A 27,346-nucleotide genomic window follows, 5' to 3' on the forward strand; every position below is an offset into this window, starting at 1 on the left:
GATAGATTGTGGAAAAAGGAAATGAAAGAAAGGTACATCGTTCAATTTAAGAGTGGGGATATGGCGTTTACTATAAAAGTCTTTCAACTTGTCTGTGTTTGAAAATTTTCATAAAAATTTCAAAGAAAACTCAAAAAAATAATCTCAAAAGAATGACTGGAAATTTTGGTGTCTAAGTCAATCAATAAAGAAAGCACTTCCTTTCCTAAAATAATGTCTCAGGGATGTTGCCAATGCACGGTGTAAAATTAAGACACTCTAACAGAGTGGGCACAGTGGTACATGCCTATAATCCTAGGGGTTCAGGAGGCTGAGACAAGAGGATCTCGAGTTCAGAGCCAGCCTCAGCAAAAGCGAGGCATTGATCAACTCAGACCCTGTCTTTAAATAAAATTGTAAATACGCCTGGGGATGTGGCTCAGTGGTTGACTGCCCCTGAGTTCAATCCCTGGTACCCATCCACCCACCATAAAAAGAGAGAGAGAATGTAACAGAGCCAAGGGCTTACACTAAACTCTCCAGGTTTCACTTCTACATGAAGAACAGCATGATGGGAAGGAGCTACTGAAATTAATAAAGTGTCCATCTATGTGAAGATATTTCTTACGGTTCCAACATTACATTGTGTTATGCTTTACGTCTGAATGTCCATTTTGTCAGGTGGGTGTCTGTGGACCCAGAGTCTATGTGACAAGACCACAACTCTGACAGAGGTCCAAATGATGAAGGTTTAGTTATGCTTTTTCTCAGATCTGGAACACAAGTACAGCAAAATGTAAAACCAACCAAATACATATGAAAATAATTTTACATCAAGTCATGAAAAAGAGCTTTCTGTGTTGTTTGCTCTTGTTGTTCTACACTGACTTTTATCGGCCTTGAAGTCAAATTAGAAATTTTAATGGGATTTTTAAAAGTCCTTATTGGTTTAGAATCAATTCATTTAGGAGCGTGGTGTTTCTGACTCATGTAAGTAGCAGTTCGTTGTTGGTTGATTACTAACTCCTCAGAATTACTGTAAGGGTTTCTGCTTACATTCCATACAGTGTCCATTTTCCACAAATTTTCCAGAAATTCCCAGTGGCAAATGCCTGAAGATGATATGTTAACAGTTCCAATTGCTTCTAAGCAGTCCCGGATCTTAGAAATCCCAGACAGGTTGATATTGATCCTTTCAAAAAAGTTATGTACAAAGGAAGTATATCTGCCAGCCTCCTTTAGAAAGGGTCAAGTAACCAGTTGGAAACTTTTCTAAAGGTGTCACATTAAACTTTAATAATACCTACATTTTTACAGGGCTTTTAACTTGGCAAATTGCTTTCACATGCATTTTATAATTCCACATTCTATTGCAGTGGGCAGAGTCTAAGGTTTAGGGCTGCATTGCAGTGGCATTGATATCAAAATGTTGACAGGGACATTTCCAAAAAAAAATGATATTACTTTGTTGAGCAGAAGTATTTAATGGGAAGTGACTGGCTTCAAGAGCAAGAATTCAAAAGGGTAACGGTTCTTATCATCTCTTTAGTACTGTGCTCAACTCTTTGAGGTTTATCAGAGACATTTTGCCTGGTTTTGTTAAAAAGGAGAAAATTACTTCCTTTTTCCTCCCCTCATCCTTCTCATTTCTGATTTTCTCTTTTTCTGTGATACACCTGCAGGTCAGCCCCACCCCCGGGTGCATCCGTGCCCTCATGAAGATGCTGTACTGCCCATACTGTCGAGGCCTTCCGGCTGTGAGACCGTGCAACAACTACTGCCTCAATGTCATGAAAGGCTGCCTGGCGAATCAGGCCGATCTGGACACGGAGTGGAATCTGTTTATAGGTAAGAAACATTTAAACAGACCCAGAAACTGAGATGTGAAAATAGTAATGTCTGGGATGCCTGATGGGCAGGTCAGAAAGGATGATGACTTGAGACTAAAGACAGCTTTTAGCAAATTATAAACATTGTCTTATTTTTCTTTAATCCTGCAAAAGTAAGACTTTCCTGCGTTTTGCATGGGACAGTCCTGTTGGGTATGCATGCGTCAGCTGTGTTCAAGTAGTGAATCGCTCCCATGACGATGAAAGTCATCTTGTTGAATGTCAGCGAGCTCCTGCAAGAAGGGACCCGTTAGAAAAAAACTTGAAAAAAAAAACCCAATTCACAGTACTCTCTTTTATTTCTGTTACCTCAACTTAGCCGCTGATCTTAGGAAACAGTTCCTTTCTTAAACTTCTACAGTGAAGATAGTTCAATACTCTGGCTAAAACATGCAAACTTTCTGGGGAAAAGAAAGATTCAAGAACACGGGCCTTGAAAGACCTTCCAGTCTTGAGAAGGCAGGAGGAGAGGAGGTGGAGGTGCAGAGGAAGGGCTGTGAATCATGGCTCTGTTCTCCAGTTGCAGAAATCAGTCAGGAGGTGGCATTGCCCAGAGATATTTCCCAAATAGCTATCCAAGGATAAAAGGACAAATTTTATAGGCAGGCTTCTCCCAGGAAAATACACAGGCCTTGAAAGAGTAAATGTGTTTTCTCCCCCTCTGTCAAATGGCCTTCAAATAAAAGTACTTTCAATTGCATTTACTGCAATTACAGAGTGACGAGCAGAGAGGTGAAAATAGCAGTGGCATTCATCAGCCTCCAAGGGCCTTCATCCTTGATACAAACCTCTAAACCAGAAGGCACCAGCAGAATCTTCTGACATCCGAGATTTGGTAGGACAGGAAAAAGATCTAAGATGTGTCAGGATCCACAGAAAGCTAAGCTCACTCTGCACAGACTTGCTGGGGCTACAGGCATTCGGCCTTGGCAATGAAACCCACTGGATAGCTCGTTATTTTGCTTAAGAAGGCCAGAGGAAAGGGCTTTAAAGTTGAAGAAAATAGATATTAGTGTGAGTAGATTAAGTTGGAAGTCACCCAACTAAATCTCTGAATCATTTCAGAGAGAATAGTGAATTGCTGTTCTCTCTCCCTTCCGTGGCGGGACAGAATCTCTATATATGATTTTAGACTGCTTTATTTGAAAAACAAGAGCTTAAAAAAAAAAAAAAAAGAATCGTTAGAGTTCTAACTCAAAATAACACATTTCTTTGCTAAGATTCTTGTCCTTCACTAAAATGTTTGAAGAAGTTATAAATAGAAAATAAGAATAAACTTGACCTCTGATATAAGATTTAGATTAACTTTAGAAAAGACAGGGTACCCAAATAATGAAATAAAAAGGAATCTAATCAAGAAATCTAAAAAGATTTGCATATTTTTAAGCCAGATTAAAGCTCATAGCATCCTTTGGAGTCTTATAGATCATTTAAGCTTTCCGATTGAGATTGCCCTAAATCCTAGCAGTGTCTTGGTCAGCCTGAGATTTATTACTGAAAGTGAGTTAAGTAGATTTTGTTATGTAAAGAAGGTCATGGTAATGAATGAGAATATTCACCTTTGAAATTGTAAGAAGAGTGACTTCTTAATTGACTTCTTCCTCTTAATGCTGATTGGCTATTTTAACATAAAGCAAATCCTTATACTTTTAATCAGCTGGGTTACCTACATGCCAACTGGAGGTGAAATTGAATATCTGAAAAAACATTTGACATAAAAATGAAAACGCGAACCTACCACGTGTTGGTTGTACCTTAATGGAAAGTGGAAGTGATACTGGATCCTACGAGAATGTGTTTCAAATCAGTTCTTCATCTATTTTTTTTTTTATTAGTCCTAGAAGTCTCTGAGAAAATTCTTCCAGTTTTCTTTCTCCTGGTTTTGCTATGGCATTGAGAATAAACAGCCAACCTAGATTATAGAGCAGAACATGTTCTTGCTAATACTCATCTGGTTGCAGAGTGTTAGTTCACACATTTATTATATGAATAAGTCAAAAGTGCCAACTCCATTTGCAACACAGATTCCTCCAAGATGGCAGCGTTACAGTGTTCACCAGTGCGGCCACAAAAAATCAGTGAGCAAATTGGTAATCCAGCAAAAATTATGTATAATAGCCTCTCTCTGGTTAGCACCTGCAGCCCATCATTCCCGGAGTCCTGGCATCTTCATCAAAGGCTTCTCTCCTGTTGCTGTCAGTTGTGTGTGCTACATGAACATCCCAGTTTATACATTTTGTGAATTTTTTCTTTAATTATTATGTGCTCATCTAAAACGTTAACAGTGGCAGACAACCAACTGTCAATAAAAACAAGAGTTATGTCGGAGGCACATCATCATGATCTTTACATTGCCAAGAATTGATTGAAAGTGATTAATAGCTATTTAGAATTCAGTTGGTATCTGGATCATGTCAAAAGAAAGACAGTTCACATGTAAGGGGAAATGTCTTCTTTTAATCTTAGGGGAAAAAAAATTTCAGGAGTCTCTTCAGGATGCATTTCCTAGTGTTCCTTCAGGAAGTTCAACATTGAGCCCTGCATAGATTCTTGTTAAGTAACTAGTGCTGGAAGAAGGAAGAACTTTTTATATAAAAGCTTTTTTTTAAAAAAAAAGTTTTCCTTAAATTGCAGGCAACTTTGAAGAATATGCTAGAAGACCCATTTTAAAGTACTTAAAAAGCCTCAGTTCACCTCTGGCAGATGGCTTCTCCTGCTTTCTAGTAGCATGTGGAATTCCCCAGTACAAAGCACAGCCCAACTTCCACTTGCAGATGGGTCAAAATGAATGGGTGGGCTGCAGGGCACCCCAGAGCTGGTCAGGACAGGAAGACATGGGAGAGGAGTTGTAGTCTGCTTTCACTATCAGAAACCAGCAGTAGGAGAGAAACCTAATTTGAGGCCTTTGCTTGGGCACTTAACACCAGGTGTTTCTGTATAGTCATGCATGACTTTTCCCACCCCAGCTTCTGAATGTTGCCTACATGCAAAATGGTTTTTCTTGAAAAGTGTTTACATTACATTAAAATTTCCTAGAGGGAAAGAGATTGTGGGCAGAACTTGGTTCAGTCATATCCTGTGGTTATTCTGAGTGTTTGGCATTGAGACCAACACAGCACAGATGAGAATTGTTCTATTCGACAAGAGGTCCTGCTGCAGATTACACCCAGCTCTTGAACATGAAAGTCAAAGCTGGAATTACATTTATATGGCTATAATAAATCTTGCATGCACTTTAAAATCGAGGATGTGTGGGACAGCCTCCTCCAAACATCTGGTACCTTCTAAGATTTTATAGACTATGGGAACCAGAGGGAGATTTTAAAAAGAGTTTGCTGATGTGGGAAGGCAAAGGTCGGTGAGACAAAAGGCAAGGATTCTATTTCATTTCATACTATTTTTATCAGTGCAATGTTATGGGATGCTTCTTATGGCAAGTACAAATGTGAGACCTTGAAATGATTTTAGACCATCCCACTTAGTCAAACCCTAATAATCTCAGCTTATTAACTCAACTCTAGTAAGCTAGACATGTACATTGTTGTCCTTGGGTAATTTAATATTGTTATACTAATTATAATAGACTGTGATAAAGTGTGGTAAGGAAGTAGAAATTCAGGATGCTAGGTATCTACTCAACATGGGAGTTCAACGTAATCTTAGGGGTTCAGGGAAGCCCTATCTCGGCACATTATTAGTCAGATTTTTTTTTATTTAATCACTGTGACTGAAAGACCTGAGAACAACAATTTTAGAGGGGAGAGAGTTTATTGGGTGTTCATGGTTTCAGAGGTCTCAGTTCATAGATGGCTGACTCCATTGCTTTGGGCCTGAGATGAGACAGAGCATCATGGCAGAGGAAAGCAGCTCAGGACATGGCAATCGAAAAGAAGGGAAAGAGGAAGAGGGGGAGAGAGCACTCTGCTCAACAGAGACAAAATATACAAACTCAAAGGCATGCCCCCAGTGACCTGTCTCCTCCAGCCACACCCTACCTGCCTGCAGTTACCACATAGTTAATCCATCAGTGGTTTAATCCATTGGTTGGGTCACACTCTCATAATCTGATCATTTCACCTCTGAGCATTCTTGCACTGTCTCACAGTGAGATTATGGGGGACACCTCACATTCAAACACAGCAGTAATACAGGCTAAAACGGTAAATATGAATCTATCACATTAGCATCGTCAGGCATGAATGATGTTGAATATCCACAGCGTATCCAGTTATTATAATATAGCCCCAGATCTTCTCACGCTCCTGTGGCAATTTCAGTCATTGTAGCATGGTCTGTCAGTGGTTCTTACCATGCTCATTTGTTTTTGTTTTTGACATTTCTGTGATCAAGTCTCACCACTATCACCACCACTGCCACGGATTTGAACTGATAGATTTGGGGAATATATATTATTTCATCAAGAAAATGCCATGTTCTCTGGTCTATAGATTCCCTCCAGTAGGGGTGGGGGAGCCAACCACCAGGGAAATAAGTTTGTCTTCATTCGGGTCTTAGGCTCTCAAAGACAGACAAACAAATGGTATCAAACTTTTTTCATATTGCCTCACTGTTAAGTTTTGAGATGTGCAAAGTCAGAAAACTCACATGAGAATAAGAAATAAATCCCAAGGTGGGTACTCTGACTGTCCAGGCAAGAAACCCTGTGGTGTGAACTGTCTGTTCATTCCTTCCCTCATTCATCAACATGTATTGAGAGCCTGCCCTGCACCTTGCTTTGTTTAAGCATGCTGATAGAGCAGAGGACAGATAAGGCCACTGTTGATAAGAACAGGACTCCTGGAATAAATGGAAACATCTAGACAGAGAAATGGAAGGGACTGACTGCAGAAAGAGGCTGATCTATTTTACTTTGTAGGTCGACTCTTTTAATGGAAGGATGAGTAATTCAGTAATTTAAAAATCACATATCCCTATTGTTAATGGACTCAGTGAGAGTAGTGATGGCAGAAACAAATCAGATAATGAGCCTGGTCCTTTCATTGTGACAGCTGCTATCGAGTTGTAAATGAGGGCCAGCTGCAAGGAGCCTGTGCTAGGTCAATCAGCTGACCGTTGTCACCTAATGAATGGCAACTTTGGTGCACAAATGACTTTCTTAGAACCTCTGAGGGTTATCTTCAAGGTAATTCATACATTCACTACTTTGTGTTTGGGGAAAATGTGCTTAGAGCTTAGATGAGCCTTGTGTGAAGTTAGAAAGTAAACATTCATGTTTACAGTTTATTTATAGAAAACTCAGGTTTTCTTTTATAAAATGTACAAGACTGTTGCATTTCAGAAAGATATAAAATAAACACAGGGAGTTATTTCAAGCATTTGTGTAAGATATTACTCTTTCAAAGATTTTCTTGAGCATGAAATTCTATAACATAAATCTGATAAGAAATTTTCTAGTTACAAAGAATTAAGTGATACAAATAGTAAGTATGATATGAATATGACTCTGGCTGATATACCCTAAAATTGCACGTTGCAAAAACTTCCCTACCCTAAGCATAGAACATTGTTTATTTTAGGCCAAAGCGGAGCGGGAGGACCTCAAGAATCATCTTTATCAGCCAGCTTTCTAGGCTCCTTCATCTCTGCTTTATGTAATACAAGAGCCTATTCAATAATACAGTCCAGAAACACAACTCTTAAATTGAGGGAAAAAAGCCCAAGCAATTATTTTAAAATCTGGTTTCACTGTTAGTGAGAGAACTTGCTTTTGCCCTTGTGCATTCCTAAAAGCACCAAGAAAGATTTAACACACACACACACACACACAGTTTTCCATCAGTTGAAATCTAACGCCCACCCAACCCTCTGCCTTTCCTTGATGGCCATTGATTCAATATTTCTTATTTCTCATGAGTATTTATCATATTGTGTTCTGTCTGAAATGCTGGCAAAATGCAAAAGCTATACTAGCCACTCACTGAAAAGAAAATTTAAAAAGCTTTTTAAAAAGAAAACGGTTGGCTGGTACCCAACAGCTTTTCACTGGTTGCATTTGTTATCAATTACCTAAGTTTAGAAAATGGTATTCTGTACTCTGCATATGATTTTTATGTGGTGCAATAGGGTTAATGCCTTAAGGGTGGCATAACGCATGGGGCTCCGCTCCAAACAAAGAGGGGCATTTCTTAACCTTTGAAGACTTACCAAATCTGGTCTTGAGGCAACAACTCCAGGATACACAGGACTGCAATTTCTACTCCAAATCGAGCAAATTTTTTTTTTTTTTTTGGTATGGATCAAAGCAGGCAATGTACATCAAACCCAAAATTACTGGAGGTAATAGTCAAGGAGTCTTTCAAGGTCATATGTGTGTTTCCTTTACCTCTGATCCCAACTCTCGTCTATCCATCTCTTTCTGGTTCTTACATACCCAACTTTTATACAATTTGTAATTGCTCCATTTCCTCTTTAATAATTACTACAAATTGTAACCTAGATTTTCAAGTTGGATACATGAAACCATATAGCATTGAGCAAAGGCCTGAAGTGAGGCATACCTGGTTTTGCAAGTATAGCATTCATTAGGTTATGAAATGTTTCATTATATGGTAGGAAGTTCATTGAAATACCCTTATGCCTTGTCAAGCTCTCCATCTTGTGAGAACCCAAAATAGCATTTAGTTTGCCAAGAAGAAACAATACATCAAGATGAATGGAGGTGCCACTGGATTTGGAATTTTTCATTTTGAGTTAAATTATACTTTAGTTTTCATGTTTTATATAGACAAATAGTTTAATTTGATAATTAAATAAAAAGCATTTGTTTTTAATAAATGACATTTTATTTCAGTAATATGTTATCATTCTCACTATTATTCTTTCAAGTTCAAACCATTGCATGAGGATCTGTCTGGCTTTTGGCACGTCAAGAGAAAATACTTGATGATTCTTTATAATGGAATTAAATAGATTCCCAAAGGCCCAGAAACCCAGGCAAAAACCTAACACTCTAAACATTAGCCCAATGACATTCTTAGCAATTTCAATTTCGTGAGATAAGAGGAACATGTGGTAGAAGAAATTGTGTTGTATAAACTAAAAAAAAAAAAAATAGGGGATAGAAATAGAGCTAAGTAAGTGGATTGTCAAAGAAAACATTAAACCACATAGCTATTCACAAACAGCAAATGTATAACAAATCCCACGGCCATCATAACCACAAAGTCCTTCTTGTGGTGACTAATTTAATAGATAAAGGGAGGCGGACACCTCTGGAGGCATTTAGATAGCTCTGAAAGTCCTGATTAGCAGCTAAAGTGAAAATCCTCAAGTAAACCCAAATAATACATAAATAAATAATTGTGTGATATCACAATACTTCGTTGAAATATCTCAATTATTCATGTTAAATGGTAGTAGTGGACTTCTTTTCCCATAAGCATAACATTTACATGTATTTCTTTTTAATTTTCTCTGAAAACTCCTTTAATTCCTGATTATCCCCAGAGTAGAGCTGTTACCATGTTTGAATCATTTTTTGAAATGAGTTTTCATTTTCCTCAGGCTTGTTTCTTTAGCAATTAGAAAAGATACTTTCTTGGTCTTTATAAAAGAGACTTATTCCCTTCATCTTGTTGCTTTGTGTTTCTTTATCATGAACAATCCTTCAAGGAGCCAGAGGTGAAAACCAGGTTAGAAGAGGAAGCCCAGGGAAGTATTCTGATCTTCAAAGGCATGTTTTCACTTGTTACTTTTGGGGGGAACGGGCATAAATGTCCACGGGAGTAATTTAAACTTTTGAGAACTTTAATGGTATATGAACTTTGCACTTAAAATTTCCTTAAAAATATGGTATCTATGGGTACTTTATCAGATTGCCAAGATACAATTTAAATTAAAACAGCATGATATATTCCTTGCCCATCAAATAACATGTATGAATCTCACATGTAAAAAACGTCCTCATTGGGCTGGGTATGTGGCTCAAGCAGTAACATACTCACCTGGCATGCGTGCGGCGCTGGGTTCGATCCTCAGCACTACATACAAATAAAGATGTTATGTCCACCAAAAACTAATAAATATTAAAAAATTCTTTCTCTCTCTTTTTCTCTCTAATATCTAAAAAAAAGTCCTCATTTTTTTCTTTGCATGGATTTAAATAATTTGTATGCTAAGAATCTCTATTTCATTCTAAAGAACTGAAAATTAGAAAGAGTAGTTGAATATATGATATCCCCCAAATAGGAATATGTCTGTGTGTATCACATTTGTATTCGTTAAGGGACAGAAATCTTCTAGAAAGGTAATGCTGATAATTAAATGTCAAATAAGTCTGTGAATATTCATCACTAAAATATCAGTGTTAGGGAAATTAAATGACTTAATGAGGGCTCTGAGAATCATTTTCAGTGGATGTGAAAGTTGGGGAAGTAGCCATGGCCAGAGCTGATGGGGCTTTCAGATGGACTCAGGCAGTGACCCCTGTTCTCTCCCATAGTTTCACACAAGCTTCAAGCAGAAGCAAGACCACTCTTCTGTATGGGTTCATTGGAAAAGTATTCTCAAAATTCACAGCAGTCACCTGGTGGGGCTGTTTGGAGCTGAATGCATTTGTCTTCTGGTTCTGTATAATTAAATGCCTTTGATTATTGTTAGATCAGCTCCATGTTTTTAAAATAGTTTAGTGTTCCAAACTCTTCTTAGCTAAACATAGTCATTCAAATATGGTCCATCTATTCTAAAGACTATGGATATGAGTTACTCTGATGAGAGAACTGAAGCATCAGTAGTCCGAAGTGAATTTCCCGGGAGTAAATTTATGCATACCAGTTCATAGTGCGCTTGGCTGTTGTGGATCAGGAATTGGAGCTGATTGCTAAAGGGGACCCCTCAAAACGAAATGCAAATGTCCCTTTATTTGTCCACCTTGCAGTATTTTCAGCTGAATACTTGTAGCTGAATTTAAGATATTTAGCAAGTATTTGGTAACCCAGTTTAACTTGTGCCTAATATTATACTTTTGTTGATTGAATATCCAGATATGTTCTTCCTGAGTTGTCCATGAGAGAATGCTTAAATGTGTCTTGCTATCACTTACAACTATGATATCTACAGATATGAAGATATAGAATGCAAACTATGAAAGTTTTAAGAAACTTTGGGCTTTATTTCTATGATTATGAATCCCATTTGTAGAACACTATTTAGATAACACTAATAGCTAATATTTTTTGAACACTTGCTTTATACCAGGCAATATGGTAATTACTTTATACTTTTATTCCTTATAAACATCCATTAAGTAGTCAATATCATGATCTCCATTTTTACAGATGGGAAAACTGAATCCAGAGAAGCTAAGTGACCTGTCTAAAGTCATACAACTTATAAATTTGAATGCCAGGATTTGGCTTCAGGGCATAGGTCTTTAACACTGCACCAGTTAATTCCTTTAAGTATTGAGAAAGTAAATCTTACTCTCTGGATACATGGATTGACTGGGTGTACTCTTGGAAATTGAGGATTTTATTATTTTCATTACTGTTCAGTACTATTTTCTGTGATAATGGACATGTTCTATGTCTTGGCTGTCTGGAACAGTAGCTATTGGCCATATATGACTGTTGAGTATTTGAAATAAGTCTAGTGAGACTGAGTAACTGAAGTTTTCATTTTTTTAATTTTAACTAATGTAAATTTCATCATGTGTGGCTATTGAGCACTTAAAATGTGGCTGGTATGTCTGAAGCACCAAGTTTTTAATTTGGTTATTTTCTAGTTTTATGAAGGTATAACTGACAAAAAATTGTACTGTTTCAGGTGTGTGATGTAATGATTTGAAATGCATATACATTTTGGAATCATTACCACCATGTCAATTACAATTTCAATCACTATGCATAGCTAGTGGCCATTCATTGGGCAGATAAGCTTAAACCATTCAAACTCTATAATTATGTGGCATGGCTAAGCATCTGAATATGTCTCATTCTCTTCAAAACATATATATTTGATGTCTTCTAATGCTATGGACTAAAGTAGGCACATACATGGTAGTCCCAAAAGAAAGCCATATGACCTGGCCTTGAGCCTAAGAAATTATAATTCTCCAATGAGATGTTCTTTCACAGTAGTATTTGATAAAGTAGAGAAGGCATAGTTAAGAGTAGCAGCTCTTAACTTTAAGTCACTGCATGGATTTTAATTCTGACAACACCATTTTAGTATGAATGAGAAATGTTTAACCTTCATAAATGTACTTTTCCTCATCAACAAATGGAAAATATAATACCTATCTCTCAGCATTGTGAGGATTAAACCAAAAATAATGAGCAACATTACAAAATGAAAGAGTGCAGACTATGTAAAAATATTTCCAAATATTACTATAAAATTTATAAAAATCAATATATATACACACATACCCACCTACCCATCAGAAGCAAATTTTAAAAAGATAGATAAGGTATGTGCATAGAGGTAGCACTGAGAGCAGAAGTCTCTGTTGAGTTGAATAATCTGCAAAGGTAGGAAGAGAAGATTGAGATGACAAACTGAGAAGCAACATAGATGACAAGAGATTGGAAAACACCACAGCACCAGAAACACACAACCAAAGAGATAATGAGACCTAACTGAAAAACCAAGGGAAGATGGTTTAATTAGTAAGAACTGGACAGACAGAATGAGAGGGGGTGCATAGTCACACAGCCCACTTTTTACCCTGTTATAGGGAAGCAGGACCCATCCCAGTAGAGGTGAATAAGCACTTGGTGACACCAGTATGAGAAATAGCTAAGAAGGTAAGAATAAACATGATATGCTCAGGAGTTTAAGACAGGCTGGCTAAGTTGAAATGGGCAGACTTGCTGGTACGTCCTCAAAGGTGAGATTTGTCAGGACTGGACAGATTGATTTTAAAAGTAAAGCCAAATACTTGACTTTCTTTTATCTCCTAGGCAATGACAAGTGACTGGGTTCTTTTATCCAGGGATGACAGAATCTAAGTAGTAATCTGGCAGCTAAGTAAAGGATGGATTCAGATGGATGAGACTGGTGGTAGGAAGATCAGATAGGTCATCAAATTGTGGCATGATAGGAGAAAGGAAGACAGCAGTCATGGTAGATTTGCAACAAAGAATTTATAGAACTCCATGTCTAGATAGAGGTGACTAAATGGGAAGGCAAAGAAGGAAATACATCAGATATGATGAGATAAGAACCCAAGAGAAAAATGGTGCTGTAAGAAAACAGAAGCTAGTGTGGAGAAGGGTAAAAGATGAATTTCTTCAGTCTGCTTAGGGTTTGTTAGATTTGAGAAACAGTGGGACCCAAAAATGGAAATGTCTAATTGGATATTGACAATATTAGTGTTCTGTGTCCTTGGAATAGGATCAGGATACCAAGAACAAATGTAGGGTTTCCCTGACCCAAAGGGATCTGTGTACAACTTGCCTAATCAACTGACAGATTGTGCCCAGAGGCCCTTCTCCAGGGCTTGCACAGGTGCATGCATATTCTTTTCCTGGAAAATTTACTATTTTTACCCCTAGATGTTAAACATTTGACAACTTTCTCATTATTATGTACTCTCAGAATGAGCCTATGTCTATACACCACAACCTCTTTAATTAAGTACAGCCAGAATGTCAACTGTGCAAATAAGAGAATGCTTCACATATGATTCAACAGAGACATGCCTGATTGCTTCCCAAAATATATTTTCTCACACTCAGGAGCCCCCTTGATGGTCACATTTATCATACAAATTGACATTTTATAATTGCAGGCAATCCAAGAGGAAATTTATTTTCTATTGGTTTTGGCTTTTGCAATTCTCAGTGCATAAAATCTAGGATTACTTTGTCCATTTCTGGTCATCACCGAATTCATAATTTCAAGTTGAGGCAAGAAATCTGTTAATTTTACCCCAAAAAATAAATAAGTAAAAATTCCCCCATCAGCATTAATTTCCTTCAGTGTCAAGAATGTCATGTATCAGAAAGCAGCCCCTGGTTTCATGCATGCTCTATAGCACGATTGTCCCCAGTAACAAGTCAACATATAAGGACTAGTGCAATCTCTTCTATTGGTTTCTGAATGTTGAGTCCCCTAGCAACAAGAAAAATATACATGATGCAGCTTTTGCAATGCAATATTTGAAGAAACAGTGAGAACTTTTTTTTAAAATTTCATATTGCCAGGTTACTGATTTAAGAATGCCCTAGAGTATAAATTATTTCTCCAAACCTCTATAGTGACTTTTGTCAAATGCCTTCTGCTTAGCCCATTAAATATGAAAACCATGAAATATTATTTGATTTGTAACCCAAGAAAATGCCCCCAAACCACCTGTCCCTCTTTGGAAAGCTGCCAGAACAAAGTGAGAGGAAAGGTCGGGCCTGAGAACAGTAATTTGAGGTTGCAGTATGTGACTCAGATCAAAGGTTGAGCCTATGTGCTGCCTTCAGTCTTCCAGGCTTTTCATGAGGATTTACATTTATTTTTCCTAACCTAGGTGGAAGGTTGAGTTTGAGATCAAAATCTCAAACCATTTAGAAGCAGCCATGCAGCATTAAAAAATTTATAAGACAATGAATTAATTGTATTGAATATTTATTACATCTCCGTTCAATTTGATTTGGAGAAGTTAGTTTCAGCATACATTTAATGTTCATGTTGACTTAGGAGATATTAAAATCACTTTTCCTAAGTACCTCTGGATTTTTAAAAAATCATTTCCATTCTGCTGTTCTTCACATCAATTCCTATCCATTGGAGTCTGTGATCTCTGGGCATCATAAATCAATCTTTAAAATTTAAGATGAGAAAAAAAATTAATTTAGAATGACATCTGGGCATTTTTAAGATCCAGAAATGAATAGTTTAGAAATGCAAAATGATAAAGTTTATGACTCATTTGACAAATTGATTCCAAGGTGAAAGAAAGTCAGACTCTTTAATCTGAAATTTCTTAATCCTGGAGAGGAACAGCCATTTGAGAGCTCAGTGGCAGTGCAGAAAACTGCTTATGTTCCTTCCTCATAAATTTGTGTTCACCTATACTGGAAAAGTGTGATAATTTCTACAGAGAGAGCAAGGATACCATCCCAGTATCGCCTTCTAGCAGACACAGGGGGACTTATTTTTAAATTAAGACTTATCTGTTTACTGGGCACCTATTATCTGCCAGGTAATATCACATATGATTTTATGCTATAAGAAATAAGAACAAGTCTTAATTGGTATGTCATTGTTGCTTAAAGTGTTTCTCTCTTTTATTAGAAATCTTAACATCCTCCTGAACAGACCCAATTTTTTTGATGTTCATTTAAAAAGGCACTTTTAGCTGAACGCTTCTCTGAGTGAATAAAATTCCAAATTAGTGGATTTTTACTTACCAGAGGTTTATTATATTCACATTAAACTTGAAATATAGACTTTATATTCCAGGAACTATGATAAGATAACCATTTACAAATGGTTATTCACTGATCTTGATCTGCCTGAAAACAATTTTTGGGGGGAAGCGAGGAAAAGATTGAACCCAGAGACACATAACCATTGAGCCACATCTCCAGCCCGTTTTTATTTTTTATTTTGAGACAGGGTTTCACTAAGTTGCTTAAGGCCTTGCTAAATTACTGAGGTTGGCCTTGAACTTGTAATCCTCCTGCCTCAGCCATTTGCTGGGATTACAGGTGTGTGCCACCATACCCAATAGAAATTCAATTATTTTTAACATATATTTTGAAATAATATTCAATGTGCAAAAATTATACAAAATTCACATCTATCTATCATTTACCTTATCTGAACATCAGTATCACACATGTCTAACCGTAATACAATAAACATAACCAGAAAGTGAACATGGACACAGTAGTATTAACTGTACACCTTGCTCTAATATCAACCTATTTCTCCCCTGATATCTTCTTTGTGTTCCAGGATCCAATCCAGGAATCCACATGCATGTAGACAACATGTCTTCTTAGTCTCCTCCAACCTGTTACAGCTTCTCACATTTTTTTTTTTTTTTTTTTTTGGTACCAGGGATTGAATTCAGGGACACTCAACCACTGAGCCACATCCCCAGCCCTATTTTGTATTTTATTTAGAGACAGGGTCTCACTGAGTTGCTGAGTGCCTTGCTGTTGCTGAGGCTGGCTTTGAACTCATGATACTCTTGCCTCAGCTTCCCAAGCCCCTGGGATTGGCAGGCATGCGCCACTGCATCTGGCTAGTTTCTCACTTTCCTTAACCTTTCTGACCTCCAAGCTTTATGAGGAGCACTAGTCAGTTTGTTTGTTTTTTTTTAGAATTTGCATTTGTCTGATGTTCCTTAGTGTCTGCTCATTTTTTGTTTGTTTGTTAGTTTTTTTCACTCTAAGAAGTTACTGTTTCTTTTCTGGGCTTTGGTGATGCATGTTCTGGAAGTACCATGGTTTGAACATCTCCCCCAGAGTCCGTGCACCAGCATTGGTAGGTGGGCCTCTGAGGAGGTGTTGAGGTCCTGAGGTGAGCCTCAGGGATGGATGAATGTCATCATCATGGCAGTGACTCTCTCATAAAAACAAGCTCTGCCCCTTCTGGTTCTCTTTTACTCACTCTTTTGACAGGTGATACCTTGACCTAGAAAGAAGGCCCTCAGTCCAGATGCAGCCCCTCAGTCTTGGAGTCCCAGCCTCCAGAACCATAAGCCAGATAAACTTCTACTCTTCATAAATTAGCCAGTGTAGAGCATTAGCCATGTGATAGCATCCATAGGAGGCTCTCTAAGTAATTACTGCAGTGTTTCTGTAGTGGTATTTTACATTTCCCTCTTTACTTCCATGTGTATTAATTGGAATCTGTCTCCCAAAATTAGACCTTATATTTTTTGTCAATGGCTTATTTATTCCACTATTTATTTATGTCAGCATAGATTCATAGATATTTATTATATTAATATAATCCCAAAATATAATATTTTATTTTGATGCTCATATTGTTCCATTGTTGTACATTGGGAGCTCCTTATAGTTAGACCCTATATCTTTTTTTAAAATGTTTTCTTTTAAAATTTCTTTAGTTGTCAGTAGACTTTTATTTTATTTATTTATATGTGGTGTTGAGAATCCAACCCAGGGCTTCACATGTGCTAGGCAAGTGCTCTACTAATGAGCCACAACCCCAGCACAACCCTATATCTTCTTTTTTTTTTTTTAAAGAGAGAGAGGAGAGAGAGAGAATTTTAACATTTATTTTTCAGTTTTCGGCGAACACAACATCTTTGTTTGTATGTGGTGCTGAGGATCGAACCTAGGCCGCACGCATGCCAGGCAAGTGCGCTACCGCTTGAGCCACATCCCCAGCCCCCTATATCTTCTTCATGTGCTCCCTATCATGAAATAATTGCAATCAACCAGAATATAGGAGCACTTCCTCATTTTTGCCATTACAAGCTCTTTCAGGATTTTTTTGTGTTTAACTTCTTCCCCAAGAAGCCCTTGTTCCTTTTATTGGAAAATTGTATGGAAACCAAGTTGTAGGCATTGAACGTGCTAATTGCTACTAATGTCAGTGCTATTAAACCCTCTCTGCAAAAAGGACTAGGAAATGCCTATGTATACCATTCCACACCTATTTATTTATTGTGTGTGTATATATATGTATTCATGAGTTCACACTTATACCAATTCAATACCACAAAGTTTATTGTAGCCTGTCTTTTCTTATTTGTAACACTTTTTCCAATAGTGAGAAACTTGACTCTCAGTGATCCATAATATATTAACACATTTGTTCAGTCATACTATGTAGGCGAGTTGGAGTTGCTAGTCATTTTCCTTAAAAAAAATTACTAGCTAGAATATGGGATTTGTATAGTTTGTTTTGGTTTTAGGATCATAATATCAATCAAAACAAATTTTGAAGTTACTTGGGTCTGTTTTTTTCTTATCCATCTTTGTTAATGTCTTCATATTCTAATAGAATTAGTTTTGTTTGATGTTCATAGCAGCACAATTCACAATAGCTAGACTGTGGAACCAACCTAGATGCCCTTCAATGGATGAATGGATAAAAAAAATGTGGCATTTATACACAATGGAGTATTACTCTGCATTAAAAAATGACAAAATCATAGAATTTACAGGGAAATGGATGGCATTAGAGCAGATTATGCTAAGTGAAGCTAGCCAATCCCTAAAAAACAAATGCCAAATGTCTTCTTTGATATAAGGAGAGTAACTAAGAACAGAGTAGGGTCGAAGAGCATGAGAAGAAGATTAACATTAAACAGGGATGAGAGGTGGGAGGGAAAGGGAGAGAGAAGGGAAAATGCATGGAAACGGAAGGAGACCCTCAGGGTTATACAAAAGTACATACAAGAGGAAGTGAGGGGAAGGGGAAAAATAATACAAGGGGGACAAACGAATGTCAGTAGAGGGGGCAGAGAGAGAAGAGGGGAGGGGAGGGGAGGGGAGGGGTGATAGTAGAGGATAGGAAAGGCAGCAGAATACAACAGACACTAGTATGGCAATATGTAAATCAATGGATGTGTAACTGATGTGATTCTGCAATCTGTATATGGGGTAAAAATGGGAGCTCATAACCCACTTGAATCAAATTGTGAAATATGATATATCAAGAACTATGTCATGTTTTGAACAGCCAACAATAAAAAATTAAAAAAAAAAAAAGAATTAGTTTTGTTTGTTACTACTTATGTTTCATTGTAGATTCTCCTATATTCTGGTTGATTGCAATTATTTCTTTGGAATAGTATGTGAAACATTCCCATAGCTCTAAGTGTCAAAACTATACAAAAATTATTATATTTCATCAGTGTCGCTCTCTCCTATCCACACTAACCCAGACCATTTCCTCTTTCTCCCTTTTTTTGACTCACCCCTTTGAGGGTTATCAACCTCTTTTGTTTCTGGTTTATCCTTCCTATTCTTTTACATAAATGACCAAATAAATGTTTATTCACTTATATTCCTGTTTTCTTACCAGAATAGTAGCATACTATACTTACTCTTACACTCCACTGTTTTCATTTAATTGTGAAGATCATTCCAGATCAACTCATAGAGATCTTTCTCACACTTTTTTTTACAACTGCCTGTTATTCTTTTGTTGGAGGTGCCATGCCAAAGACTATCAGCAGTGTTTCTAACATTTTGGTATCACAAATCATGCTACAATGGTCAATTTAGTAGATGTGTATTTTTGTGTTGTCAGGAGTATATTTTTATGGTAGATTCCTAGAAGTGGGATCACTGAGTCAAAAGACAAGTGCACATATAGTATTGTTAAAAATTACCAAATTTTCCTCTGGAAGGTCTGTGACAATTTGCTTGCTAGCAGCATGTAAGAAAGCTCATTTCTCTATAACCTCATCAACAAAAAGTATTGTCAAACTTTTAAATTTCTTCCAGTCCAAAAGATGAGAAATGTGATATCAAATTGTTTTCTATTTACTTTTTCATTTTATTCATTTTGATATTTTTAACTGAATAAACTACCAGCTTATTTTTTCCCCACGTACCATATCGTGTGAAGGATTTTTTTTAAAAAAATTTAGAATCCTAAGATAACTCAGAAAACTTCCTAATGGGCTAAATATAAGAGTAAGATGAATGTTAATTTATGAATCTCTTCCTGTTACTGCAGTGAATAAATATGGACACATTTACTTTTAAATAACTTTTTTTTTAATGTCAGGAAAGCATTTTCATTGTTTCCTGAGCTCGCATGGTGTGTCTGGACTTCATCACAAATGTTTTCCTGTCAAAGAATTTTGAGAAATAAGTATGAGCATATGAAGAGGACTGTAATTACAGCAATTATGGAAAAGTAATTTACTGATTGTATAAATTGAGCAGATTTCAAATAGAGTAGATAGGCCATAAAAAGCAAGCAGGATGCCAAAAATAAATATTTTGGGAGCTAGGAAATTGCTTGTTAAATACACATACCAAATGTAAATGTTTATATAATTTAGCTTCTTAGAACTTAAAAACATAATTTTTTAATTAAAAAATCAAATAGATGCTAAGATGACCAAGTGTTTGGCAGTATTATTTTCCTTTCTGTCTTTCTGGTATTATGAAATACTTACCTAAAAAAAAAAAAAAACACAGTGTTTTGTGATATTTGGGTTTTAAAATATAGCAAGACAAAATAACCTGAGATTTATTTCTAAGTTTAGAAATAGCTGGAGACGGTTAGGAAATGAACCTATGTGAACACAATGGACATATTTAAAACAGGTAGAGAGCTGGAAAGAGAGAAAGGACTTGCTTTTGTTTTCGACAAACCTAAGATGTGGCCAAATTCAGCCACTTGTGAGTTGTGTTAAAATCTGGAGCCTCTAACATTCATGGCTTCTCCAGGAGAACAGCCCTAACCTAAGGTACCACCACCATGCCTTATCTTTGCAAGCGAAACTTCCTGCAGGCCCTGTACTTTTTAGAGAAAGACATCAATAGCATCAGTTAGTGATATTAATAACTACAGGTTATTTTATTTAACTTGATGAAAACAGTCCAAGAGAGAGGTGCAGTTATTGTCCCTACTTTATATAGGAGGATGGTGAGTCTCAGAAAGGTCAGGTGGTGGCACTAGTCAGGGACATAGCTAGGATATGATGCCAGCTTCATATGATGCAAAGCCTGTATTTTCACCTGTAGGCTACCCTCCCCCATAGCTCAACCCCAACCCAGAAAACTTCCAAATAGATCTTCTACCAACCAGAGACCTAGAATAACTGATCTCTGGGTTCTAGGCACAGTAATAACCATAAACTCATTTTGTATTGGTTCTTGATCAAAACTGAGCATTTCTAAAGTGTTGCATACACACACCACTCATTCTTTCAACTTGGTTCTAAGATACTTTTCTAAATTATAACACTAAGGCCTGAGTCAAGGTGTTTTGAGTCTTTGTAGCAGGTATGCTTTTACTAAATTATATCTTAGAGTGTTGCCAGCCACATAGGCTAAGGAGTCTCTGGGTTGAGTTCACTGTTGCACAAACGTGAGCACACCCTGGCACAAGTGTTCCACCGTGCAGCACAGGATTCCTTTCAAAGGACTCAGAACCGAATCCTCAAGCAACTAGTTTGACTTAATGTAATGGGGAGTATATTATTGTAAACAATCATTTGTCTCTCATTGTTCGGTCCAAATGATAGCCAGTGTGGCCTACCTTCATTTATTATAACATGGTATTTTTATTATTGTATCTTATCCCCAGAATCATTGCATTTTCTCCTTTTCTATGTTTCTCTTTATTGATGTTCTTCTGTGTTTTTGTTTCTATATACTATTTAAGTCCAGTTTTCAGTGAGGTTACATTTAAATAAACCTGTTCGTCACACCCTTGGGCAAGTTGCTTACCATTTCTGAATCTTACCTCATTAGTTTTAAGGTACCTGAATTTCTCAGGACTGGAAGTAGTGAGTATAAAATGTATAATGCAGGTTTCCAATAAATAGCGATTATGATGAGCCACCAATGATAAATTTGGGGATTGTTCTTCTTAAAAATAACTATATAAAAAACTTTAAAATCTGAAAAAAGAACTTAAAAATCTTTGGTGATTTTTATGAATCGTGATTAAATTATCATTAATGTATTTGAATAGTGTTAGTGATTATGAAATTCTAATTAAGGGGCCAAGTGTAATTCCTCTTTTTATGAGGACCCAATAGAGAGGTTCATCTTAGTTTGACAGTGAATTTTTTTTAATGAATTATTATCCTTGGATGTTAAAGGACAATAAAATGAAGAAATAGCACAAAGAATTGCTAAAAACCCCAAATTTTCAAATGAGAAATGAGCACATAAGAATTACTCAACCTTCAAATACATGGCTCTTCCCAGTATGCTGAGATGTGGATAAATGGAATAAAGTGGGATCCCCGCCTTTATTCCGAGCCAGTAGAACACACTAGGCAGAGAATAAATTCATTATCTCACCACCATCACCTCTCTGCTTTCTGTTCAATATTCTTCTACCTTTATTTCCAGAAAGGGACAAGAAATCTATTGTCTGTATTCTCTGGTCTTCTTTCATCTACAAAAGCCAAATGAATATGGAAAAAGAAAATTATATAGAAAATATGAGCAATCTTAATATTCAGCTATAGCAAATAATATACAGCGGGTTTTAGGAATAATGTGGGTTGAGATATTTCCAATTAAAATTGCAAATGTTGATGGGTGGCACATGTCAGTGTAGTAACTACAAATACTCATTACAGCAAAGAAAACTGTTTTGCAAGGTGTAAATGGTCTTTGCCAAATAGATTTAATCAGTGTTACTTGAAAGGCTTTTTAAATTATCATACCAGATGTCAGTGAATATCAACTCTGCATGATCATACAACATTTTATTTATTGACATTTCTTCATTGAATTCTCAATAGCTCTAGTAACCAACCAGACCTCCAAATTTAAGTGTCTGCCCAAATCACACAGCATCTTACTGCAAATCCATAGTTGGTAGATTAGCCCCAAATATATAGTTAAAATAAATGTTTTTCAAAATAAACATTTATTTCACAGATTTGTTTCAAATATGAAGGGAAGTAACACTTTTGAGAATTTTTAAAAATTTGTTATCTATCAGAAGTTGGCAATTAAAAAAATTTAACCTATGATTTAAAAAATATTCATAGGAAGAAACAGCAAAGCTCATTTGGTTAGCATCACTGTAGGAAGAGAAGAGAGAAAGAACGATGGAGCGCGAGAGCTGTGGGCGAAACATGGCAGCTGTTAATGAGGGGAATAGAAAAGACGTGGAGCCTTTCATAGCTTCAGGCACAGGAATACAGGAGGGGCCCCTGACAGCAAAAAAGGAATTGAGTGCAAGAATGAAGGGTTGTAAGTATAATTCTGCAGTCTTGGAAGGAGCCAGAATAATGCAATGGTGATGTCAAAAACAGCAGTTGATTAAGACATGGCATTGATCTTCCCTTAGTCCTAGAGACACAGACATCGGAAACCAGAATGAATGAAGTCAGTGTTGGATGACAGAGGAAAAGCCTGACTTGCAAGTCAAAGGAAAGAAAGGAGCAGTGAGAGCCCTTTGCTTTGTTTCTGAGGGATGTTTATCGTCTGTTTTCAGATTAAACCACTAATTTATTAAATCTTCATTAGCCATTTCCTCCATGCAGGGCCCTGGGCCAGGTGCAGTGGAATAGAAGGGAGAAGTTCTACCATCAGGACCCAGAGCCTAGTAGGGAGGATGTAAACAAGGCCAGTCTGATCTGTCTCAGGAGGGGGTCTAAGTCTGCAGCAAGTTTCAGGGGACGCTTCAAAGAGGAAGCCGGCCTCTGCTTCCATTCTGTCCTTTCTATCCCTGGACGCCATGGTCCTCACGCTGCACTGGAATAGTAAAGCCTCATTCTGTGTTTGCCTGGACCTAATTCTGGTGCTGTGGTGTCTCCCCTGAGGCCATTATGCCTATAAAGAAGGCATAGTCCTTGTGTTTTTCATTCCCCAAAACCCACCCAGTGACCCTAGTAAAGTGCTCACCATATCTGTCACTGACAGAGTGATTCATAATTGTGACCAATAACTGATGATTGAAGAGTGGCTTGAATGGATCCAGGACTTTAGTGACAAACTGCAGGGATGACACATTATTTGCTGAGGCCACCTGGGGTCCAACTGCACAAACATGGTGTGTGATCTGAAGAGGAGACTTCTCTGTTGGTACTCAGCCCTCCTCTGTCCTCCTCTTGCTGCTTCCTTCTGTCCCCTGAGGTTTTTTTGCTCAGAAAACACACCCTCTCAATTCAGCTTCCCCTGTTACTTGATGTAAAATTTTCGCCATTCTCCAGGCCAAACATTCATGTCATGATCTCCTTAATTTATCCTGGTACATCTTACTTATCTGTTTGTGTAAATATTTGTGGTCCACCTCACCAACTAGGGGCCTTTATCTTGTGTTTCTCTATTCTCAACAAAGCTCTCAGCACCACATCCTGGCACATGGCAGGTACCGAGTCAATATTTGTTGGGTGAGTTAGTGAATAACAGGATGTCATTAGCTTCTTCTTTCTCCTCTATATTGTGGATGTAATAACACTCACCCTACCTACCCCATATATGGCTGTGAAATCAGATGAAATTGTGTGTGTGTGTGTGTTGAAAACTCTATAGTGCTTCCCATGAGATTATTAATAATAGCAGTTTTGTCACCCTTACACATCATTTAGCATCATTATCATTTTTCATTTCATTGACATCCTAGAAGACTTCTAAGTGTCCTTCTGGCATTGTGTATTGTTCTAGAATATACTGTCATAACATCATGAGATTGTCAGTAGACCAAATTAGACTGGTGAGAAGATGTAAACCAGTTAGCAATTGTTCCTGGATGCAGACTGCTGGCACTAGTGACCTCCTGGAGTGGCAGGCTTCTAACATGGTCTCCTGAAAGCAACATTATTCTCCACTCTCCTCATCTAGGGGAGAAAGGCCAGGGGGATTACAGGAAAATAGTTATGGGTGGATATTAGGTATACCCCAAAAACTCATGTGTGAGACAATGCAGGAACATTCAGAGGTGAAATGATTGGGTTATGAGAGCCTTAACCCAGTCAGGTAATTAATCAGTGGTGGGGATTAACTGAGTGGTAACTGAAGGCAGGTAGAGTGTGGTTGGAATAGGTGTGCCTTGGGGTGTATATTTGGTGAGCTGAGCTTAGTCTCTCTCTTTGCTGCTTGGTGCAATCCCCTGAGCCACTTTCCTCCACTACACTCAGTTGAGCCAGGAGGAATGGAGCCAGCCTTCTTTGGACCAAGACCTCTGAAACTTAATACGTTATCACAATTTGTATGATGGTTCCCATATCCCTGTGTCCGTGAGCTTACTTCTTTGATGCCAGCCAGTGAGAGTCAATTTGCTCTCAGCCCCATAAGTGGTATATATAACCTAGCTAGCATTTTTCTAGATACATCCTATTGGTCACAAGCTGAAGCAGGCAAATCTAATGTCCCCGCTAGATAATCCACCCCAAGCACTTGAATAGCTTTCTTCATTGCCAGAGGGCAAGAAATATTTACTTCAATCACATACTAAATTCTGACACAAGCAGGTAGTAGATATACAGCCTCTCTAGATTTGGCTCTGATTTCTCAAAGTTTTCTCAAGGACTTAGAGCTAGGTAATGAAATATTATTAGATTGATTGCTCTGCCTTGATAATTAGAAGGTTTTAATAAGCTGCTTACCCTTGATAAATAGGGTTGCTGAAACCTCCAAGCTTCATATAGACTAATGAGGTTGAAGTGTCATGCTTTCAAATGCATTGTAATCTTAACACGATTCTTTATACCTATCCATCATCTGGCCTTAGAAAACCCACTGCAGTCACATCTTACTTTAAGCAGCCAATCCTGAAAACTCTACTTTAAAACATTAATGTGCGTTAGGGGGCTGGCAGGTTGGTTTGCTCTGAATGGTTCATATCTGATTTGAAGCTTCTCTCATGCACACATAACCAAAGGTACCTAAGACATATGCAGTTGTTGTTGTTTTGGATTTTCTCTCTGGCAATCAATCAGTTTGATTTGTGCTTCCCAAGATGCAGAGTATTTTACACAGGTAAACATCTGTTTACAAATTCCCTATGTGGGGACATGTTCAAAACAGGAATGGATTCCAATAGTATACTTAAAGAAAATATAATTATTAATATAATTATTCTTGAAAGAAAGTATAATAAGTGTATGAAATTAGGGGATTCTTATTTAAAGTATATAATTTTTACTTTTTTTTAAAGTACAACAATCTTGCACAGATTCTATCCCATATTTAACACAAGTTCAGGGGTATCACACTCTTTAGTTTTGCTGCCTAGAATTTTGGGTGCTATAACAATGCAAACTATAGAAACAACTTTCTATCAATCTTAAGAACTTCTAAAATTCTTATTTCTTGTGAAAGATTTCTTCTGAAAAATAGGATTTGATACCATTAATTATATGGAATTCACCACTAATTATACGGAATTATTCAACAATATTCAATACACATTTGGAGTGCCACTAGCCAGAGTTGTAATGAGTGGGAATGAAAACATAAATAAGACAGGGATTCCATTCACAGAGCTACCAGTCTAGTGGGAAGAAGATGCATAAATAGTTAATTATAGCATCACATTAATCGCACTAAAATCCAGCTGTATGTTGAAAATGCTATGGCAAAACAGATTGGAGTGATTAATGTTACCTGAATGAGGTCAAAGAAGGCTTTTCAAGGGAGATAATGTTTGAACTCGATCCTAAAATATGAAAGAAGATCGATCAGGGATTCAGACCAGGTTGTACCTCCTAAGCAGAGGGTGCAGGAAGAGCAAAGAAGTGATACAATGAAGATGCTTGGCTTATCTTAAAAAAAAAAAAAAAGTCTCACTAAACCTTATGGTACAGAGGTGGGTTGGCAGGTGAGGAGAGATGGAGAAAACGCCGCAGGTTATAATTATTGAAAGCTTGGTTAGGGCCACTTTATGAACTACCTCACATGCTCTGCTGTGGGGTTGAGGTCTTCATGCTGTGGAAATTTGAATTCGTGCTCTTGGATTGGAAAACCATTAGTTGTATTTAAAATATATCCTACCATTGCATCTCCTTCAAAACTTCTCTAGTGACTTCATGTGTTCTAAATTCCTCTCAACAGCTGTTTCCTTCAGTATCTGCTCCACACCATTCAACAATTAAAAGTGTCCTGATTTGTAGAAGGTGTTTCTGTTGACTTATTTCACTCTTTTTCCCATCATCCTCTTCTAAACCTAATTTTAAGTTTCTCGGGGGCTCATCTGAGTCAGGCAATTAATTATGTGGGTCTTAATCTCAACAAAGCTAAAGTCAGAAGCTCCCTTTTTCACGTTCCTCCAATGGAACTCCCTGCTCCTTGAGGCCACTGTTCACAGGACTTTATCCTCTGTGAAGCCGCATCTTACTAATGCATCCACCCTGGGCAGCTGTCATATCATCTTCAATTTCCTCCATGCTTGGCTCCTACCAAATAAGCATGTCAGTAAGGTTTTAGGGGAACTTAAATTCAGTGACTTCATTTTTGAAGAGAATGACTTTGATGGAATTACTGCATCTTAGTCAAAAAAAGCATTACAAACTATGCAAAAGCAAAACATTTTGCCACTCAATATAGTCAAACTCTAAAACTACGTCCAGGGGGGTATGTGACAAGAGTAGTTCACCCCCAGCTGCTGAATTGGAATTCTGGAGAGTCACTGGTTATTTTTTTTTAAAAAAGTGCAAGAGCAATTTTGATAAATAACTGGAGCTGAAAGCTCTGGGATACATTTAGCACTGCTTTTGAAATGTAACAGGGATTATAGTCATCACATTCTACATAAAATCATATTTTTTGGGTTAGAAAAGCAAAGGCGGTGATCATTGAAGTTATGTTTTAAAATTTCTAACCTCGTTCTATTAGGTGTTATTCAACAAACTCCCAGGAGATTTTGTGGAAGAAATAGAAGCAGCAATG

At 37.3% G+C, this 27,346-nt stretch overlaps 1 protein-coding gene across 1 annotated transcript in view; it reads left to right on the forward strand.

The window, feature by feature from the left end:
* Positions 1–27,346, forward strand: part of Gpc6 (glypican 6) — a 1,056,528-nt gene that overhangs the window by 703,814 nt on the left and 325,368 nt on the right. Inside the window, exon 4 of the mRNA XM_027938906.2 lies at positions 1,662–1,827. Coding sequence (XP_027794707.1) covers positions 1,662–1,827 — 166 coding nt within the window. The remainder of the gene's footprint in view (positions 1–1,661; positions 1,828–27,346) is intronic.

This window comes from Marmota flaviventris, chromosome 4, assembly GCF_047511675.1.
Source record: "Marmota flaviventris isolate mMarFla1 chromosome 4, mMarFla1.hap1, whole genome shotgun sequence".
Taxonomy (NCBI): Eukaryota; Metazoa; Chordata; class Mammalia; order Rodentia; family Sciuridae; genus Marmota; species Marmota flaviventris.